The sequence below is a fragment of the Macaca mulatta genome, chromosome 14, assembly GCF_049350105.2.
Source record: "Macaca mulatta isolate MMU2019108-1 chromosome 14, T2T-MMU8v2.0, whole genome shotgun sequence".
Lineage (NCBI taxonomy): Eukaryota > Metazoa > Chordata > Mammalia > Primates > Cercopithecidae > Macaca > Macaca mulatta.
The window spans coordinates 7,932,444-7,951,947 of NC_133419.1; the positions used below are offsets into that span (position 1 = coordinate 7,932,444).

General features: G+C 54.9%; 3 protein-coding genes across 13 annotated transcripts in view; 1 reads left to right on the top strand and 2 right to left on the bottom strand.

The window, feature by feature from the left end:
* DPP3 (dipeptidyl peptidase 3) overlaps positions 1-4,932 on the bottom strand; it is a 29,392-nt gene extending 24,460 nt beyond the window's left edge. For 3 of the 5 annotated variants that reach the window (XM_077962113.1, XM_015113637.3, XM_077962112.1), the window contains exons 1-2: positions 4,901-4,932; positions 2,917-3,191 (exon numbers count right to left, since the gene is read on the bottom strand). In XM_077962113.1, coding sequence (XP_077818239.1) covers positions 2,917-3,186 — 270 coding nt within the window. In that variant the 5' untranslated portion in view covers positions 3,187-3,191; positions 4,901-4,932. Of the gene's footprint in view, positions 1-2,916; positions 3,195-4,900 lie in introns of all 5 variants that reach the window. The other 2 variants (XM_015113636.3, XM_077962111.1) reach the window with 1 other exon arrangement.
* Positions 1-19,504, top strand: part of MRPL11 (mitochondrial ribosomal protein L11) — a 248,991-nt gene that overhangs the window by 194,376 nt on the left and 35,111 nt on the right. The window lies entirely within an intron of this gene.
* Positions 8,292-19,060, bottom strand: PELI3 (pellino E3 ubiquitin protein ligase family member 3). Of its 7 annotated transcripts, none has more exons than XM_015113537.3 (8): positions 18,938-19,060; positions 17,656-17,808; positions 17,033-17,104; positions 14,222-14,351; positions 13,123-13,224; positions 12,158-12,352; positions 11,666-11,854; positions 8,293-10,003 (listed from the first exon to the last, which is right to left on the bottom strand). In XM_015113537.3, exons 2-8 carry the CDS (start codon positions 17,805-17,807, stop codon positions 9,434-9,436), a joined length of 1,410 nt encoding a protein of 469 aa, XP_014969023.1. In that variant the 5' UTR covers position 17,808; positions 18,938-19,060; the 3' UTR covers positions 8,293-9,433.

Consider the following 19,504-nt stretch of genomic DNA (forward strand, 5'->3'; position numbering starts at 1 on the left):
CGAATGCCCCAGCAGAGCCAGTGTGGATGAGGCTGGAAAATGTGCGGGCAGGAGCCAGGTCCTGGGAAGCCCCAGTCTGGCCCACACTCACTTTCACAGACCCATTTTCACACCCCCGCTGTCTGGCCTAACTGATCTTCTGGGCAGTTCCCAAACACACCCAAGTGTTCGTCTGCCTTTGCCCTCTCCACCCCAGCACTCTCTCAGCCACCTGAGACTACTGTGTCCTTTAAGGCCCAGTTCCAGCACCACCTCCCTCTTTCTCCTGGGAGCCTGTCCTCAGCCTCTGACCTGTCAGGCAGCTGGCCTCGGAAGCATCACATGTTAGAGCCAGAGGGGCCTTAATCATCTATCTATTCTATGGCTTCTGCTGGCCCCAGATCTTCCTCTGGTAACAAGACCTCAATCCTCCTTTTGTGGGTGGGAGGGTGGGGGATCTCCCTTCCCCCAGCCCCAGGGTTGGGCATGTAAGCTGGCTTGGCCAGTCTGAGAAACCACCATCCTTGGCTACAGGATGGGCACAAGGCTCAAGCTGGCATAAGAGCGCTACCCAGGACATTTCCCATTGGCAAAGAGCCTGTGTACAACAGGTATCATCAGGCCTGGAACCCCTGGAGCTCCCCCTCCGGGAGCAAGAAAAGCAAGCAAGCTGAGAGATGAAGACTGCATCGCAGTGGTAGCACTGAGTCCCTGAGTCCAGCCATGCCTGAAACTTCCTCTAGACCTGGACTTTTCAATCATGTGACCCAACAATTCTCCTTTTCACGTAAGCCAATTTGAGCTGGGTTTCTGCCACTTGCAAACATGAATTTCCCTGAATGGCTGGCACCCACGCCTGTAATCCCAAGCACTCTGGGAGGCCGAGGCGGGCAGATCACGAGGTCAGGAGATTGAGACCATCCTGGCCAACATGGTGAAACCCTGTCTCTACTAAAAATACAAAAATTAGCTGGGTGTGGTGGTGCATGCCTGTAATACCAGTTACTCTGGAGGCTGAGGCAGGAGAATCGCTTGAACCAGGGAGTTGGAGGTTGCAGTGAGCCAAGACTGTGCCACTGCACTCCAGCCTAGTGACAGAGCAAGACTGTCTCAAAAAAAAAAAAAAAAAAAAGAATTTCCCTGAAAATAGTAATGCTTGAGTTGCACCTTTCCGTTTATAAATATTTCCACAGATATTAGCTCTTTTAATGAGTAAGCCATGCCCAAGATGGGAAGTGCATGCCCAGACTTCAAAAGAGGTAGAATAAACAGCACGTCAGCTCAGAGAGAAACAATCCAATCCCTTTATTTCCCATATAGAAAAACAGGCCATATTCTTGTACATTCTTGATGGGAATATAATGCAGTGAAAGTTTTTTAGAAGATGATTTAACAGAATCAGTCAATTGTAAATGTATAGAGCCCTTGACCCAGCAGTTCTCCTTCTAGAAACAGATCCCCCTCACATGTATGCACAAGTATGCTCACCATGGCACTGTTTGTAAGAAAAACGGGACAAGCTAAATGTCCAGAAATAAAGATTAAATTGATTATAGTGTACACTGCTGTGGAATACTTCACAGTCAATAATAAAGAATGAGGCCGGGCGCGGTGGCTCAAGCCTGTAATCCCAGCACTTTGGGAGGCTGAGACGGGCGGATCACGAGGTCAGGAGATCGAGACCATCCTGGCTAACACGGTGAAACCCCGTCTCTACTAAGAAATACAAAAAACTAGCCGGGCGAGTTGGCGGCCGCCTGTAGTCCCAGCTACTTGGGAGGCTGAGGCCGGAGAATGGCGTGAACCCGGGAGGCGGAGCTTGCAGTGAGCTGAGATCCGGCCACTGCACTCCAGCCTGGGTGACAGAGCGAGACTCCGTCTCAAAAAAAAAAAAAAAAAAGAATGAGGTACATTTAAATGTATCCCATTCTCCAAGTTCTCCAAGACATGGCATTCAATGGAAAAAGCAGGACACAAAGCAGGAAAAGAACATCATCTCATTTCTATAAAAGAGAAAATAAGGAACTGATTCACCATGCATATACACATATAGGTATGTAATACACAGACGGGATTGAAAAGGCTGTAACCAAGACCAGGCACGGTGGTTCACGCCTGTAATCCCAGCACTTTGGGAGGGTAAGGCAAGTGGATCACTTGAGGCCAGGAGTTCAAGACCAGCCTGGGCAACATGGTGAAAACCCATCTCTACTAAAAATACAAAAATTAGCCCGGCGTGGTGGCACATACCTGTAGTTCTAGCTACTTGGGAGGCTGAGGCATGAGAAATGCTTGAACCTGGGAGGTGGAGGTTTGCAGTGAGCCAAGACTGCACCACTGCACTCCAGGCTGGGTGACAGACTAAGACTCTGACACAAAAAAAAAAAAAAAAAAAGGAGAGAAAGAAAAGGCTGTACCAGCCTCAGTGGGTTACCTCTGAGGAGGGCACAGAATGAGTGATCTTTGTGTTTTTTGTGTCTTTCTGCATTGCTGCAATGCACTAAGAATTCGTGTATTACCTGGCCGATATGTCCAAAAACAAAAACCAAGGGACAGGCAGAACATTCTGCCCAGGGCCACATAGTGTGGTAGAGAAGAACTGGTCCTGAATTCAGACCTCCTGATACCTACTCTGGACTCTTTCCTCTCCTTCCCTGAATCTCCACCACAGTTTCTTTTGTTATGATCACAGCAGCTATCATTTATCTTGAAGTCAGGCACTGTTCTAAGTGGGTCATCACAACACTAAGCGGTACAGACATCCCACATGCATATTTTACAGATGAGAAGACTGAGGCTCCAGAGAGGGGAAGTGCCTGAATTTGTAACCTTTGGTCTAATCCTCCACCTACCCCTTGAAAGAGACAGACATTTGCTTCCTGGTCTTTCACACCCAGAAGCCACTCAGGAAACGCAGGTTGGCCCAAGGGAACTAACCTGATACTCCTCCTCGGTAAGGCCCTCAGCCAGGGCATGTTGGCGCAGCTGGTCGGGGTCCTGTGCGCGGAAGAGGCGGCTGAGCAGAGCATAGATGTAAGGGGCCTCGGGGGAGGTCTGAAGCAGCACAGCCAGGCCTCCATACCAGGCAGCACGGGACAGGTGGTGGGCATAGAGGCGCTCTGTGGGTGACAGCAGGCGGAAGGCCTCACGGCAGTCCAGGCTAGACACGCCGATGTCATTGGGCAGGATGTACTGGGTGTCCGCCATGGGCCCTGCTGAGAACCATCACTGTCATCACAGCTGTTGTTTACCCCATATCAATTGCATACCTGGCTCTGAACTCTTATAATCTCATTTAATCCTCCCAAAAGCCCACATGGAAGGGAATATTATTGTATCCATTCACCAGATATGCTAACTGAGGCTCAGAGGTCAGATGACTCACCCAAGGGGTCACAAAATACACTGGTGTACCATATTTGGCCTGTAGTCCCTAAACGTTAAAGATTGATTCTAAGGTCAGGCACAGAGGCTCACACCTGTAATCCTAGCACTTTGGGAGGCCGAGGTGGGTGGATCACCTGAGGTCAAGAGTTCAAGACCAGCCTGATCAATGTGGTGAAACCTCCTCTCTACTAAAAATACAAAAATTAGCCAGGTGTGGTGACGGGCGCCTGTAATCTCAGCTACTGGGAAGGCTGAGGCAGGAGAATCACTTGAACCCAGGAGGCAGAGGCTGCAGTGAGCCTCGTACCATTGCAGTCCAGCCTGGGTGACAGGGTGAGACTCCATCTCAAAAAAAAAAAAAAAAAAAGATTGACCTAACTACCTAGTATTACAGATGGGGAAACCGAGGCTCAGGCTCAGAGCCTTGCCTAATCCCACAATGGAGACATCAGCAGCAGAGATCCTCATCTCTGCTCCCAGCCCAGGCCCCTCCCTGCTTCCTTGTTCAGTATTCTTTTATTGAGATGGAGTCTCACTTTGTTGCCCAGGCTGAAGTGCAGTGGCATGATCCTGACTCACAGTAACCTCCGCCTCCCGAGTTCAAGTGATTCTCCTGCCTCAGCCTCCAAAGTAGCTGGGACTACAGGCGTGCATCACCACGCCCAGCTAATTTTTTGCATTTTGGGTAGAGACGGGGAGGCGGGGGGGGGGGGGTGTCTCGCTATTTTGTCCAGGCTGGTCTCGAACTCCTGGCCTCAAATCCGCTTGCCTCGGCCTCCCAAGTGCTGAGATTACAGGTGCCGCGCCTGGCCTTTGTTCAGAATTCTTCACACTTTCCACTGGGCTCACAAGGATAAAGTTCCAGGCCGCCAGCTGGAAGGCTCGGCCTTTAGCCAGGACTAGGCCCCAGACTTCCATTGCTTTACTTTTCTGCACCTCCGTTTCCTCCTCTGTAAAAGAGGGAATAACCTCAGTATTACCAGGTGGGTGCGCTAATCAGATGAGGTCGCCTGGACGGAAAATATCCACAGCAATAAATGATTTTCCCTGCACTTGTCCCATTCTCATCCCTCGGCCCTCCATTCTCCTGCTCTCTTCCTGTGCTCCTCCAGGGAAGCCACAGAAGTTACAACAGGAAGTTACAACCAGAAGAAAACCCATTTTACAGATAGGGAAACTGAGGCTTGGAAAGGCCAACAATTTACTGAAGGTCTGACAGCCCTGTTGGAACCCGGGGATTCCCCAACCCGGGACCTTCTCCCCGCCACGCCCCTTCCCGGCTGGGACAGAGTTTCCAGCCTCCCCGCCTGTCCCGGACTCCAGAAGCTCCGCCCCAATAGCACAGCCTCAAGATTCGGAAAGGGCTGTTAACTCTTTGCTCCCCGGAGCGCTCCTTGGCCTCGAGGGCGGGGTGAATTTGGAGGAGGTACAGGAGAGTGGGCAGAAAGGGAATGATTTTGCGCTCAGTACAGATTCGCCTTGGTCCCCCGGAATGACACACTGGGATCCCCAAAACCCAGGCGCCGCGCCTCACCTGCAGCAGCTGCTCCGTTCCCAAATTCACTTCCTGCTTCCGGCTCCCCCATTCATTGGGGCTCTACAAACCCCGCCCCCCTTGGCCAACTGCCTGGCCTCGGGGTCCGGATGGGCGTCAATACCAGCCAATAGACGCGCCGAGACAAGCTTATCGGCTCTCCGGCTCCCGCCCCCAGTCGCTACGGGGTGGTGCGCGGATTGGCCCTGCGGGCTTGGCCTTTTGTCTGCAGGCCGCACACGCGCCGGACCGGGTGCTTCTGTGCCCGGCCTGGCCGCGGCCTAGTCCCGGCAGACGGGACTGACGAGGTCACCAAGCCCAGGCTGACCCGGCGCTGGTGTCAGGGACTTGGGAATCCCCCTCCCTCAGTCCCGATCCCGCTTTCCTTTGGCGTTTCACCCCAGCGACCCCAACCTTACTCTTGCAGGTGGGAACCTACACAATAGGAGTAACGTGGCTCCCCCTGACTCTCGGGACTCGGGGCCTGGGAGTGGAGACTTGGAAGTTGCAAAGCTCTCGGTGCCGGGAATCGAGGCTACGGTCGAGTGGGCTCGGGCCAGGGCTGAGGTGGTCTCACTCGTGTTGGGGCGCGGAGAAACGCCTCGAGTGCTTCACTGTACCACCACTCACCCGCCACGGGCCTGGAAGCAGCCGCTAAACATTCCCGAGCCTCAGTTTCCTTAGCACAAACAGGCTGGCAGTTTCCTGGGGCTTGTCAGATGCCTGATGGATCAGAAAGCCTCCTGCAGCCCCGAAAGGGAGTCCAGAGCAGAGGCGGGCCTGCAGTCCACTTTTACAGGTCTGGACGGACTCACAAAACCACGGTCTGGGTGGGGCATGTGGAAGGGCCTAGGCCGAATGGGGAGTAGTGGTGAGGGCCCAGGGTCAGACTGTGGGTGGAGCGAGGTTGTCTGGGAGTCTTGGCTTTATGAACTGGAAAACCAGGCTAATAATTGAATCCAATCCAAGGGATATTGTAAGTTGTGATGTGTTGGCTGCAGTGCCGCTCCCTATAGTTGGCGCAGGGTGAGGGGCGTTTGGGTACTGAAGTCCCACACAGTCTCCTTGCCACGCCTGTGTATAGGCCAGGCAGCATCTGCTTACCATAGACACCAGTTTCTCATCGGCAAAGGTGCCCAAGGCCCTGCTTGACACAAGTGTTACAAGCTGTTAGCTTTGATGATGACTTGTTATATGGAGTTCAACAAGTTGGTCAGTGTCCTCAGGAAAGTCACCCTTCTTTCCTTTGCCTCCATTTTCATTGTCTTTAAAATGGGTATAGTGTTGGCTGACAGGTGAAGTTGAAATGTGCACAAGTAAGGGAGGTAGTGCTGTCCACTGCCAGCAGGGGACAGCTCAGGTGAGGAAAAGATCCCAGTACTCTCGGAACCCCCAACCAAGCTACGTGATCACATTTTTATGATCACAGATAACATGAGCATGTCCTGAGGTCCCTTGCTACCAGTTTGGCATGGAGGACGTCATTTAATTCTTGCAAAAATCCTGAGGTATCATCACTTTACCCATTGTACAGATAGGGAAACTGAGGCTAAGAGGTTCACTGACTCCTATAACACCACACAGTTCAGGTGTCCCTGACCCCAACACACAGATACACACACACAGTCACTCACATGGAGCAGTCTATCACTGGAGTCATAACTCCCCGGCCTTGGCTGTTCCCCATGGGAATGAAAAAGGGGTCGGTGAGGGGCAACACGAATCAACTGTGTTATCGGTGCCCTCCATATATTCACAACCACCTGGTGAGGTAGCGACTGTTATCCCCTTTAGCATTGAGGAAGCTGAGGCTCTAAGAGCTGGCAAAGGCAGAGCTGGGACAAGACCAGGGCTGTCTGACCCCATCCACCAATACCTCTGAGTCCTCCCCAGCATCTAGGGTGGTGCCCTTTGCTGGTCTCTCCTCCTAGGGTCTGAGGTTCCCCACTGGAAATGGGATCAGTATGTTCCCCTGCCTAGGCCAGGCGCGGTGGCTCAAGCCTGTAATCCCAGCACTTTGGGAGGCCGAGGTGGGCGGATCATGAGGTCAGGAGATCGAGACCATCTTGGCTAACACAGTGAAACCCCATCTCTACTAAAAATACAAAAAATTAGCCGGGCGTGGTGGCGGGCGCCTGTAGTCCCAGCTACTCAGGAGGCTGAGCCAGGAGAATGGCGTGAACCCGGGAGGCGGAGCTCGCAGTGAGCCAAGATCACACCACTGCACTCCAACCTGGGTGACAGAGCGAGACTTGGTCTCAAAAAAAAAAAAATGTTCCCCTGCCTGGTTCCCAACAGGATCAGAAGAGAGAACTTGAAATTCTGAGTTGGATTTTGAGTGTTGTGTGTTGTATGTTGAGGGGAGAGAAGTTGGAATGCTCCCACACCTCCTGCAGCATCCCCACCCTCCCCTCCGCCCCCACTGCAGCAGTGCCATGCTCTGGAAGCAAGAATCTGACCACACCCTCCTCCTCATAACATGCGGGTGCCGTCTGTCTTCTCAACAGCCCAGGTCTGATCTCCCCGGTCTCAACCAGCTGTGTGACCTTGGGCAGGTCCATCCCTCCCCTTGGAATCTGTACTCCCCTAGGCTCTGCCATCTACTGGGGACGATGCCCAGGTCAGGTCTATACTCAGAGCCTTCTTCTCTTCCTCTCCAGAACAGCCATCTACCTGTCTTCCTGGCTTGCTCTCCCCAGGAATGGTCTGGGGCAACCCCAGCAACACGCCCACCTGTGGCCAGGATGACCAGGAATCCAGTTCAGGCTTGGCTTCCATGGCAATCAAGGCCCACCAGGCCTCAGCAACCTTCCCTACCCCCCATTCCTTTTTGCTTGCCCCCCTCCACACCAGGCATGTTCCCTGCCATGCCATGCTGTTCCCCTCACCTTGGCTGCCCTCCCAACTCCTCCCTGCCTCTAGAGATGCTCTGCCATTCAAGACTTGACTCAGGCTTCAGGTCCTCCCTGGGCCTTCTAGAGCCCCTGGTTCTCACTCCTCCGAACACTTCTAGCCTGGCTGATAGCCCATTGCATCCTAGCCTGGGGTACAGGTGGCCAGCACAGGTGTGGGGGTCAACTTCCAACAAGCATGGGTAGGTCCCTCTGCAGACCTTGGGCTGCGAGAGGCACAGGGCTGGGCACAAAGCAGGTGGGTGTCCACCAATCCAGTATCCAAAACCCTGCTCGGTTCACCCCCACCTCTGTTGAAGGAAAGCAACACTGTGATGGAGAGGAGCAGCTGTGGATTCAAATCCTGACTTGGCCACTTTCTAGTTGTGTGACTTGGTGCATCTGCCCTCATCTCCTCAGAGACACAAATGGCAACACCTCCCTTCTTGGGTTACTGTGAGGATTAAATAACAAAACCTCCAAGAAGCAGAGCCAGGTGTCTGGAGAGTGCTCAATGGACGTAGTTATTATTATCATCATCAGCACAGTGTGGGGCACGTGGTGGGCATTCAGGGATGATGGCCCTTGTGTCACAGCCGACACACTCTTGACCAGTGAATCCTCTCTCTTCCCTTTGTTGACTCCTGACCATCCACAAATGAGGTTCAGAATCCTCCATCCAGCATCTTCCCTGGTCACATGGTCCCAACCTTTTGCTCCACCCCCTTCTCTGTCCCCCAGCAGTCCATGTTCCAGCCACCCTGACAATGTCCCTGGATTCCTGGCTTACTGACAGCTGAGCCTACGCACAGGCCCTCCCTTCTGCATAGACCACGCTTCCCATCTTGTGGACCCCAAGGGTTCCGAGCAGCCATCGAGGCTGAGCTCCTATGACAACTCCTCCGTGAAGCCTCCCTCACCTTTCCATTACCAGTGAGGCCTGCTACAGCCTGATTCGTACTCTGATCCTAGCACACATGAAGCGTGTTGCCATTTGGTAACAGTCTGTCCTCCACTAGACTGTGAACTCCGCCAGGCGGGGAACCAGGTCTGATTGCCTCTGTGTCCCCAGAGACCACTTAGCACAGAGTCCAGCCCATAGTGGCTGTCAGCAAATGCTGGGCCCAGCCTGCCACCCACCCACCACTCACTTGGGGGCTGGAGGCATTACACGCATGCGGGGCACATGGGACTTGTGGCGGCAGCTGAGCAGCGAGGTTTATAGAGGAACCCAGGGTGGCAGCAGGAAGGATGAGTGTCTGAAACTGGGTTGGCAGGCTCAGGGCATAGCCAGCCTAAGCTAGGGGTCAGGGGCCCCTGGCCCCTTCACTCCCCCAGGGGCACACAGTGTCAGCGGCACGATGTGGGATGCCCCAGGAAGGGCAAGGCCATGGGGCTGGGCTTTCCTCCATCGACCCAGGACAGAACTGGTTCTGAAGGCCCCATCAGCATGACTGGGGTGGAGATCTTGGGGACCTCCTTGGGGGGCCACAGTTGGGGGGAAGGGCACAGCCCATCCAACATGTCCATCTGGTGTGGCTGTGCCAGCAGGGAGTGTCCCACATGCAGAGCTCCCTCTGGGCTGCAGGAGGTGGGGACCTGGGTGGGCAGGTGGGCACAGCAGCAGGGGGCCCCAGGGAGCCTAATCCAGCGGGCCCTGGAAAATGAGGCGGACGCAGCCATGCTCGCCAGTAAGCCAGGCCCCGCAAAAGGGGCAGGCGGCATGGAAAGCGTGGGTGCCGTGGGGCAGTGGTGTCTGGGCCCAGTAGCGGGCAGTCTTCTCAGAGCAGACGTGGCCACAAGGTGCAAAGGCATGGCTAGGCGGCCCAGGGTCCAGGCAGAGACCGGCCTCCTGGCCAAGCCATAGAGGCACATAAGGCCCCACGAGACGGCAGAGAGGACATTCGCGCTCCTGGGGGCCCCGCTCCCGCCGGCAGCCCCAGCCGTGGTAGCCGTGGACGTGCCCGCAGCGGACGTAGACCCATGGCTGCTGTTTGTCGGGTGCTGTGCGGCCACGGGCTGGGCTGGGGAAGGCCAGAGTGCTGAGGCCCACGGGGCACTGGGGCCGCGCTGCATTTGCCTCCTGCCGCTGGGCCTCCAGTTGCTTCAGTGTTGGAGCCCGCAGCAGCCCCGCCGGTGTGCGCCACAGCAGTGTGGCCCCACACAGGTCGATGAGAGAGCCGTCCTGCAGCACGTTGGACTCGTTTTCCACCTGCCAGAGGCAGTAGAAGGGCCTTACTGCCCAAGAGGCCCCCGCTGAGTCACGGGTCCATCCCACGGAGCCTCCCTGGAGAGGACACCCTGGCTGGCAGGGCAGGCAGGGCAGAGGGGCAAGGCAGGCTGGGAGGCCAAACGAACGGGCAGGTGCACCCCAGGCACATGCTGACCCCCCCTCCCAGCGGGGCATGGGCCTTGGTTTCTCCATCTGTCTAATCAGGGAGTCTGAACCCAGACAGGGTTTTTCTAAAATAAGATGTTTTCTGAAGTGCCCTCCTCCTGACAGAGGCAGGAAAGGCCTCTAACAAGGAATGCTGGGTACTTAGCTCAAAGCTAACAGGGAATGCTGGGTACTTAGCCCAAAGCAACTATCCCAGTAGTTACAGTTAAAAGCAAAAACTCAGGAGCTAGGCTGCCCAGGCTGAATTCTGGCCTTACCATTGACTAACTTTGTCCCTGGTCAAGTAACTTAACCTCTCTCCATCTCAGTTTCCTCATCCTCAAGATGGACTGCACCTTCTGGCATCTCAAGTGGTTCTCGTGAAGATTAAATGAATCAATCAGGCCGGGCGCGGTAGCTCACGCCTGTAATCCCAGCACTTTAGGAGGTTGAGGCGGGTGGATCACCTGAGGTCAGGAGTTCCAGACTAGCCTGGCCAACATGGTGAAACCCCATGTCTACTAAAAATACAAAAAGTTAGCCGGGTGTGGTGGCTCATGCCTGTAGTCCTAGCTACTTGAGAGGCTGAGGCAGGAGGATCACTTGAACCCAGGAGGTGGAGGTTGCAGTGAGCTGAGATTGTGCCATTGCAATCCAGCCTGGGTGACAGAGTGAGACTCCATCTCAAAAAAAAATTAAAAAAAAATAAATAAATGAATCATTCAGTGTAAAAACTTAGAACAGTGTGTGGCAAATAGTGCTTAAGAAGAGTAGGCTTGTGAAACATTCACATGCATCATTTTACCAAACAATGCTTCCCCAGACCTCCCCACAGAGTTGACGCTCTGCAAAGAAAAGCCATGCTTTTCTCTGAGGTTTTGCATCTCCTTGGACAATGTGCTCATGCCTGAAGAGCAACGCATGGCCCGTTTGAGGAGCATGGCCATGTGACCTTGGGCAGCCCCTGCCTCTCTCTAGGACTCACTCTGGGCTCCCTAACCTCAGCTCTCTGATCTGCACCACAAGGAGTTGCCACTAACACCTGTGTCAGAACTACTGTAAGGACCCTTTCCTCCTGAGAGAGAACAGTGCTAAACCTGTCTGAATGTGACAGACATGCTACAAACTGCCAACACTTCAGGCTATAAACTGCTCACACATGGGCCAGTGTCACTCTCATAAGAAGGTGTGATTTTTTTTTTTAAGCTGCCAGCAGCCTCGAAGCCACCTGGGACTGCACAGTATGTCTGTGTGTGCCTTGATCACATCACCCCCTGGACCTCCAGTGGTATGTACGCTATGCTTGGGGACCCTGGTCTGTCTGCCTGTCTGTGGCACATGCTAAGAACTCCCTGGGCCTGGGATTCCCCAACATGGAGCCTGTTGGGGCTCCCTGGGGCAGAAGGACTAGAGATCATCTCCTGGCTTGGGCAGGGGGATGGGCAGCTTGTGAGGGCCTGGCAAGGATGAGGGTGGGGAATAGAGCAGGCCACCTACCAGCTTGCCCCGCTGCTGGGCTGAGCGGCTGTCCCGCAATGTGTACACATTCCCACAGACCGAGATCTCCCGCCAGACACCTGGGGCTGAGTCCTCGGAGAAGCCGCCCGCCGGGTGCATCACCAGAACACCATTGGTGGTCAGTCCATCCATCAGGCCATCTGGGGTCCGCCATTTGGCCGCCCGCTCCTGGGACCACATGAGGGATCAGATCACATCCACCAGGGGCCCCCCAGCAGGCTATGTGCCAGAGGCACTGCCCCCCTACCCTCAAGTTCAGAGGTGGCTCAGAGAGGACTGGCATTGAAGCTGCATGACTTAAGTGTCTCTCTGGGCCTCACTTTGCTCATCAGTTAGCTGGGGTTGCTAAGCCCTGCCAGGACCATCATTTGGATTACTGTGGGCTGGTTCATCACATCAAGATGCTGCACCTCCCAAGCCTACCCCTTGCCTCACAGATGAAGAGTTGGTCCCTTCCTGGGGCTCACTCACTCCAAGGAAGATGTTGCTAGAGGCGTCGAAGCCAGCTGCATAGATGCGGGCAGTATAGGGCGGCCGGCGGTCACAGAGGATGCGGCAGGCGTAGCGAGAGATGGTGCTCTGGGCGGAAGGGCCCTCGGCAGCCCCTCCTCCAGGGGATGTGTCTGTTACCACGAAGTCAATCATGTTCTCTGTGGAGCGGCCAATCTGTGAGGACAGGGAAAGCAAGCAGCGACTGCATGTACATAGGGGACTCTCATAGGCCTCCCCACCCACAGTTCCGGCAGCTGCTCTGTATGCAAGGTCACCAAAAAAGGAGGCTGCCAGGCCCTGAGAAGGGGGCAGCACCAACTCCTTAGACCTTCTAGGCTCCCAGGTGGGGTCTCCAAGTCCAAGAAGCCATTGCCTGGAGCAGCTTCTCCTTCTCTGTTGCCCCCACAGCACTAGGGATCACCCCATTCAATAAATACAAGTTGATTTGCTGATAGAATTATAAGAGGGTGGTCAAATGTTAGCAGCACATAGCAACTTCTGAGTAACTATTTGCCATATGCCAGCCACCATGCTAAACATTTTATATGCAATGCCTAAGTTAATCTTCCTGTGGGGTGGGTACTATTATGGGCCTCATTTTACAGATGAGTAAACCAAGGCCCACAGAACTTAAGTGATACTTCCCCAAAGTCACCCAGTGGTAAGTGATGGAGCCAAAATCTGAACACAGGCATTAGGCCTCTCACACCTGAACCCCTGAGCTGTGTGAACTCCCACTGTCTAGGAGTCTTGAGTTTGATCCTTGATACAGCCACTGGCTTGCTGTGTGACTCTGCAGTCAACAGCCCACACTGGGACATCCTGCTTCCTCGTCTGGAGGGAAGCAACTTTCCCATGGCCTCCCATCCTGTAACCTCACCTGAAATGCTTGCAGAGCCTAGAGGCCTGGTGGCCAGGAGGTGTGTGGAGAGGCCTGAGCATACCTGGAACATGTCTGTGTCGCTATCATGTGTATACTCCACTATGACCGAGTGGCTCCGGGACAGCGTGTACGAGATGCTGTGCTGACCACGGTTACTCAGTGCCTGGGGGGAGAAAAAAGTCACTTGCCAGGGTGTGCAGCTATGATAAGTGTAAGCCTGGAGCCAGCAGCTGGAGCTCAAGGCCCAGCAGCCACTCTCCAGAAAGGGGGCAGCTCCATCCTTCACAGAGGGTGGACAGTGCAGCGGGTGTGTCACATGATTTAAGCCCTACAATCACCTTAAGAATGGGGTTATCAGGCCGGGCGCAGTGGCTCACGCCTGTAATGCCAGCACTTTGGGAGGCCGAGGTGGGCAGATCACTTGAGGTCAGCAGTTCAAGACCAGCCTAGCCAACATAGCAAAACCCCATCTCTACTAAAAATACAAAAAAAAAAAAATTAGCTGGGCATGGTGGTGCGCACCTGTAGTCCCAGCTACTCGGGAGGCTGAGGCAGGAGAATGGTGTGAACCCAGGAGGTGGAGATTGCAGTGAGCCGAGATTGCACCACTGCACTCCAGCCTGGGTGACAACGAGATTCCGTCTCAAAAAAAAAAAAAAAAAAAAAAAAAAGAATGGGGTTATCGTTCCATTTTAGAGTTGAAGGAACTGCAGGTCACAGAGAAACTGCCCTAAAGGCACACAGCTGGAAATATCAGAGGCTGAATTCTAACCCAAATCCTCTAAAGCCAAAGGTTTTTTCCTTTACCATTGCAGTATGACTGTCACCTCCCACTCTCTGAACCTTGGCTGCCTCTAAGATGGCGCAGCTCATTTCCACCCATTTCCATTGGATGGAAATAAGCAGCACCATCTTAGAGGCAGCCAAGGTTCAGAAAGGTCTGGTAGTTAAGGAAACATTGTGCAAACTGTAAAGAACTGTGCACACTGCAAAGGATTTTTCATCACCATTCTCGGGTGGCCCAATACGCAGTGAGTGATGACACAAAGTGGGCTCCCCTGTTAAGGTGGGGGGCTGTGGGCAGGTAGGACCTGGAAGGCCAAAGACCTGGGCCTTGGGCAGGGAGGGCAGGACCTCAGGTCTACAGGTCAGTTGCTTGCCTTGGAGACGAGCGGCGTGGAGATGTGGTGCATGACATCTGGCTTCACTCCGTTGGCATGCGGACGGCGGCTCAGTGCCAGGCGGCTTCGCCGGCGGCCCTTGTCCCCACTTGCCAGACACCCATTGTAGCTGTAGATGTTGGAGGTCAAGAAGAAAGGGTTGTAAGAGGAGAGAGAGAAAGAGGGAAAGTGAACCCCTGATGAAACTTGGAGGAAACTGCCAACTTCTGGGCAGATCCTACCTTAATAAACAAGCTCTAGAAGCACCTGAAACTAGAAGACCCTACAATAACAAATCGGTACCTTGGGGAGTGGGCGGGGGGTGTCAGAACAGTTTCAAAAGCACTTTCATTCAGTTAACCAAGTATTTCCTGGACACTTGAGCCATGCCTGGATGGGTGCTGTGCACTGGGGCAGTAGAGGTGACGCACCACGGGTCAGCTGTGGGCCCTCAGTGGAGGGGTTCCTCAGCTTCTCCAGGAACCTAGGTGCCACCTGCCACACCCAGGCACAAGTCAAGGATGCCATAAGCCTAGAGGAAGAAAAGGGAATTCTGGCCCTAGCATGAGGTTTCTGGGAGAGGGAACACCTCTACTGGGTTTTGAAGAACTAGAAAGGGTTCACCTGTAGCAAATTGTCACTTATCACACCACTACTCAAAACCAAAACGAAAGGAAAAACTGACCCACAATGCCACTACCTCTATATATCCACACATGTCCAATTTCCACCTGCCTTTCCATCTCTTGTCCGGAAGGGATGGCTGTGAGAGGCACAGAGGAGGTGAGTCATAGCTCTCATCGCTGCCATGGGCTGCTGCCTCCGTGTTCCTGGCCTTCATGTTATCAATCACCTAATGGAATCTGTGCAGTGGCCTGCCAGGCAAGTGGCTTTCTGCCCATCTTACAAATGAGAGAAATCAAGGCTCAGGGAGGTAAAGTGACTTGCCTCTGGCTAGTAGGTGAAAATGTCCAGATTCGAGCCCAGTCTCTCTGACTCCAGAAGCCCCTCTAGATGGAGGCTCACCCTAAGCAAAGGGCCCAAGGCTGGCAGGATCTGATGAGATCAGGGAATGGTGACTTTGGTGGTGAAGTATGTGGGGGAGATGATGCTGGTGGGAGGGCTCTGAACTCCAGGCTGAGGACATTATTTTGTAACCAGTGGGGTGCCAGGAAGGTTTGGGAACAGGAAGTGACAGGACAAAGAGCTGCCAAATACAGACAAGGCCACTTGAATCAGAATCTTCTAGTGAGTTTGTTAAAATCCAGATGAGGCCAGGCGCAGTGGCTCACAACTGTAATCCCAGCACTTTGGGAGACCAAGGTGGGCAGATCACTTGAGGTCAGGAGTTCAAGACCAGCCTGGCCAATATAGCGAAACCCCGTCTTTACCAAAAATACAAAAACTAGCCAGGCATGGTGGTGGGTGCCTGTAATCCCAGCTACTCAGGAAGCTGAGGCAGGAAAATCACTTGAACCCAGGAGGTGGAGGTTGCAGCGAGCTAAGATCGTGACACTGAACTCCAGCCTGGGCGACAGAGCAAGACTCTGTCTCCCCTGCCGCAAAAAGAAAAAAAAAAAAATCCAGATTCCTTGGTCCCACCCATTGTGACTGTGATTCTGTAGGCTTGGAGAGGGCCTGTCGATGTGTATTTTCAGTGCCCTCCAGCCAGCTCTGATGTGCAGCCAATGTGGACTCTGCTGTGCAAAGGGGCTGCCAGGAGGGCCCATACCCGTGGGTCTGCAGCCTCCCACATTAGGCCTTGCCTTGGGCTGGAAAGCCAGTCCTGCCTTTGGGATACAAAGCAGCTGCTTTTTCAAGGCAAGCTCTCCCAAGGGAGACATCACTTTTGCCCTTGTGAGCTCTTCCCACACATCGGGGGCGGGGGTGGGCAGGCCCCGAGGTGGGGCAGTTCAGGACACAGACTCGGGACACAGATGGGCCTAGCTTAAATCTGGCTCTTCCACTTATCACATGACCTCTGTAAAATGGAGCTAATTTTTTAGGACCTACCCCGCAGGTTCATTTTGAGAACTAAATGAGACAAAGCATTTAAAAGTGCTTAGCACAGAGTTTGGCATATTTATAGGAAGCCCTTGATAAGTGTTCGCTATTACTGCTTTTTTTTTTTTTTTTTTTGGTAAAAAAAGCACGTGTCAACAAACAGCCATTTTAAAAAAATAATCTTGGCCGGGCGCGGTGGCTCAAGCCTGTAATCCCAGCACTTTGGGAGGCCGAGATGGGTGGATCACGAGGTCAGGAGATCGAGACCATCCTGGCTAAAACGGTGAAACCCCGTCTCTACTAAAAAATACAAAAAACTAGCCGGGCGAGGTGGCGGGCGCCTGTAGTCCCAGCTACTCGGGAAGGCTGAGGCAGGAGAATGGCATGAACACGGGAGGCGGAGCTTGCAGTGAGCTGAGATCCGGCCACTGCACTCCAGCCTGGGCAACAGAGCGAGACTCCGTCTCAAAAATAAAAAAAAATAATAAAAAAATAATCTTAATGATAATATAACTTATCAAATAGTTTCTTTAGGACTGATGGCAGAGAGAGGCCAAAAGGAGACCTAGATGGGGGAGGAGGAAGAGGGTCTGTCCCTGGAGAAAGATCTGAGTGGATGGTGCAGGGATCCTGGTCAGGAGAAGACCAGGAAGGGATAAGGTTGGCCCGGCCGCCAGTTCATGTTGCTTCCTCTCTCCTGGCCTTGGCTTTCTCATCTGCAGTGTGCAGGTCAGCTGTGGCTTAGTAAAAGTGCACTAGACCTAGAGTAAGAAAGACCTGGGTCCAAATCCCAGCCCTGCCACTTACCAGCTGTGTGCCCTTGGGCCAGTCACTTCCCCTCTCTGAGCCTCGGTTTCCTCACCTCCTTCCTCACAGCATCTTTGTGAAGATTGAAATGAAATAATGTCCATGAAAGGGCTTGGCACAGGCCTGCCTCCCAGAACACTTGATATGTGCTGGGCGCTGTTCTATGTACTTTACAGAAATCACCTCATTCATTCCTTCTGACAACTCTCTGAGGAAGGGATTATTAACATCTCCATTTGCAAAACGGGAAACGGAGGCACAGGGAAGTTCAGCAACTTGCAGAGGCAGGATTTGAACCTAGCAGTTTTACTGCAGAACCAGAGTTCTTCAACCCACACCACACACACTAGGTGCTTTAGGAAAGGCAGCTGGTGTTAACGTTTTTCTCATCTGATCAGGAAGTTGGGTGGTTAGAGTTGTCACAGTAATTTGTGAAAAATAGGAAGATAAAACAATAATTATGAATTGAGGTGGGTTTGGTCAATTTTGTCTTTCAGCTAGGAAGGTGAGGAGGGACGAACAGCAGAAGGCACTTTGTGGGGGAGGGAGGGGTCGGGGCCCTTGTTCTGGCTGCGTTGGGTGGGTGTCTGGTGCTTCACCCCTTCTAGGCCAGAGATGCTCACCCCAGGACGATGAGTTCACCATACTTGATGGGATCCTCGCCTGGCTGCGCATCTTCACCGGGAGAAGAGAGAACGCAAGAGCCCTTGTTCCCCCGGTGCTGAAGGTCTGAGGTTCGGGGGGACCCCACTTCAGGGTTTCCTTCCAGCACCATTCTGGGCAGAGTGGGAGAGAAAAGAGCTTTGCAGGTTCCCACCCCAGGCCCACCCAATCCCAGCTCCAGCCTGCTGCAGGACCGCCTAGGCTAAGGCAAGGGTGACCTTTCACCGCCTCTACTGCTATGGCAACCACTTCCCCTCTGCCTCCTCTAAACTGCCCGAGGTTGCTGGGATACCAGGGAGGGGTGGCACAGTCAAGAGGGTCAGGATATTCAGTGGTGCCAGAGGAATGGACCAACTTGGGGTGGCCAGAGGCTGCTTTTTGGCCAAGATCCCAGTCTGGGATGTGCTTCAAAGAGGGGCACCCCATGAGTTGGGGGCCCTTACCCCTCATCTCAGACTCAGTTCCTGGTTATGGCTCTTAGCCTCTGGACCTCTGATTTAGCCCCTCTGACAGGTTCTTTGAATCTACCTGTCCATCTGAATCTTTCTGCCCCTTTGAGGTCTAGGCCTCTGTCTGTCCATCTGCTTTCTCAATGACTCTCTGTCCTCCTAGCCGCTGTCCTTTTCGCCGTCTCTCTCCCCCTATTCCCCGTCTCTGCCTGTCTGCCTGTCTGCCCGCCTCCGCCTCACCATCCATCTGCCTCAGTCTCCCCATCTCGGCCTCCCCCTGCGGGCAGGCCAATGGACTCCTGGGTGCGCGCTCTTCCCTCCCTCCCTCAGGTGTCTGCGTCCCCAGCCGCCCGGGTCTCAGGAGGCTTGTGGGGGCGGCGCTCCCCCCTCGAGCTCGGGCTGCAGCACAGCCGTCTCCCGCAGGCAGCCCGTTTGGAAAACATCCTCGCGCTGGAGGGACCGCGCCGGGGCAGGCCCGCGCCCCGCGCCCCGCGCCCCGCGCCCTGCGCCCCGGTTGGGCAGAACGAGAACCGCGGCCCAGCACCTACGCAGGTCCACACCCGGCGGCCCCTCCGCACAACACGCGCGCGCGCACGGCCCCGCACTCCCCCGGCCCGGACGGCGCAGAAACCACCCGCACCCGCGACCGCAGGGAAGCGCGGGCGCGCAGTAGCCACCGGCGCCCGCCCTCGGACCCACTCCCTCCGCCACCCCCAGACACGCAAACACGCCCCCCGCGCCCGCCGGGACCCGCCCGGCGCAGCCCCCGCCCCCTCTGCCCCGGTGGCCTCACCTGGCCACGCTCCGGGACCCGCTGGGCGCCGCTCCCTCACCGCCTAGCCCCTGTTCGGCCCCGGGCCGCTGCGGCGGGATGGGCCAGGCCCGCGGCGGCTCCGCGCTGCCTCGTCACGGGGACACCCGGGGCCGGAGGAGGGGGATGAGCGCGAAGAGCCACGCTCCGCCCCCTGCCCTGAGGCCCCGCCCCATTGTCCCCGCCCCTAGGAGAGCCCCGCCTCACTCCAGACTCCGCCTCTTGCGGCGATGCTTAGCCCTCGTCGGGGGAGCTCCTCCCCTTCGCATGAGACCACGCCCCTCTCCTGGCACCGCCCTCTGACCAGGGAAGCCCCGCCCTCCACTCCGTCTGAGGGACTCCCTTGCTCCTCCTCGCCGGCTCAGGACTCCCCCGTAGTCTACGTGACCCCTCCCCCATTTCAGACTCCCCAGACTCCGCCTCCATTTCCGGGGACTCCGGAGTTCTCCCGGAGACCCGGGCGCCCCCTCCCCACCGTAGGTCAGGGCCCTCACAGGGCGCTGGAGGACCCTTCCCCAGTCTTAGGCCGGGGGACTCCCCACCCCCAGC

What these genes read in the sequence shown, in the direction of transcription:
- PELI3 (XM_015113537.3), bottom strand. Translation starts at nt 17,807, where the DNA reads ATGGTGCTGGAAGGAAACCCTGAAGTGGGGTCCCCCCGAACCTCAGAC. An exon ending in GGTGAACTCATCGTCCTGGG is followed by an intron (nt 17,105 to 17,655) that starts GTGAGCATCTCT and finishes ATCTTCACAAAG; the next exon opens with ATGCTGTGAGGAAGGAGGTG. An exon ending in CTAGCAACATCTTCCTTGGA is followed by an intron (nt 11,855 to 12,157) that starts GTGAGTGAGCCC and finishes ATGTGGTCCCAG; the next exon opens with GAGCGGGCGGCCAAATGGCG.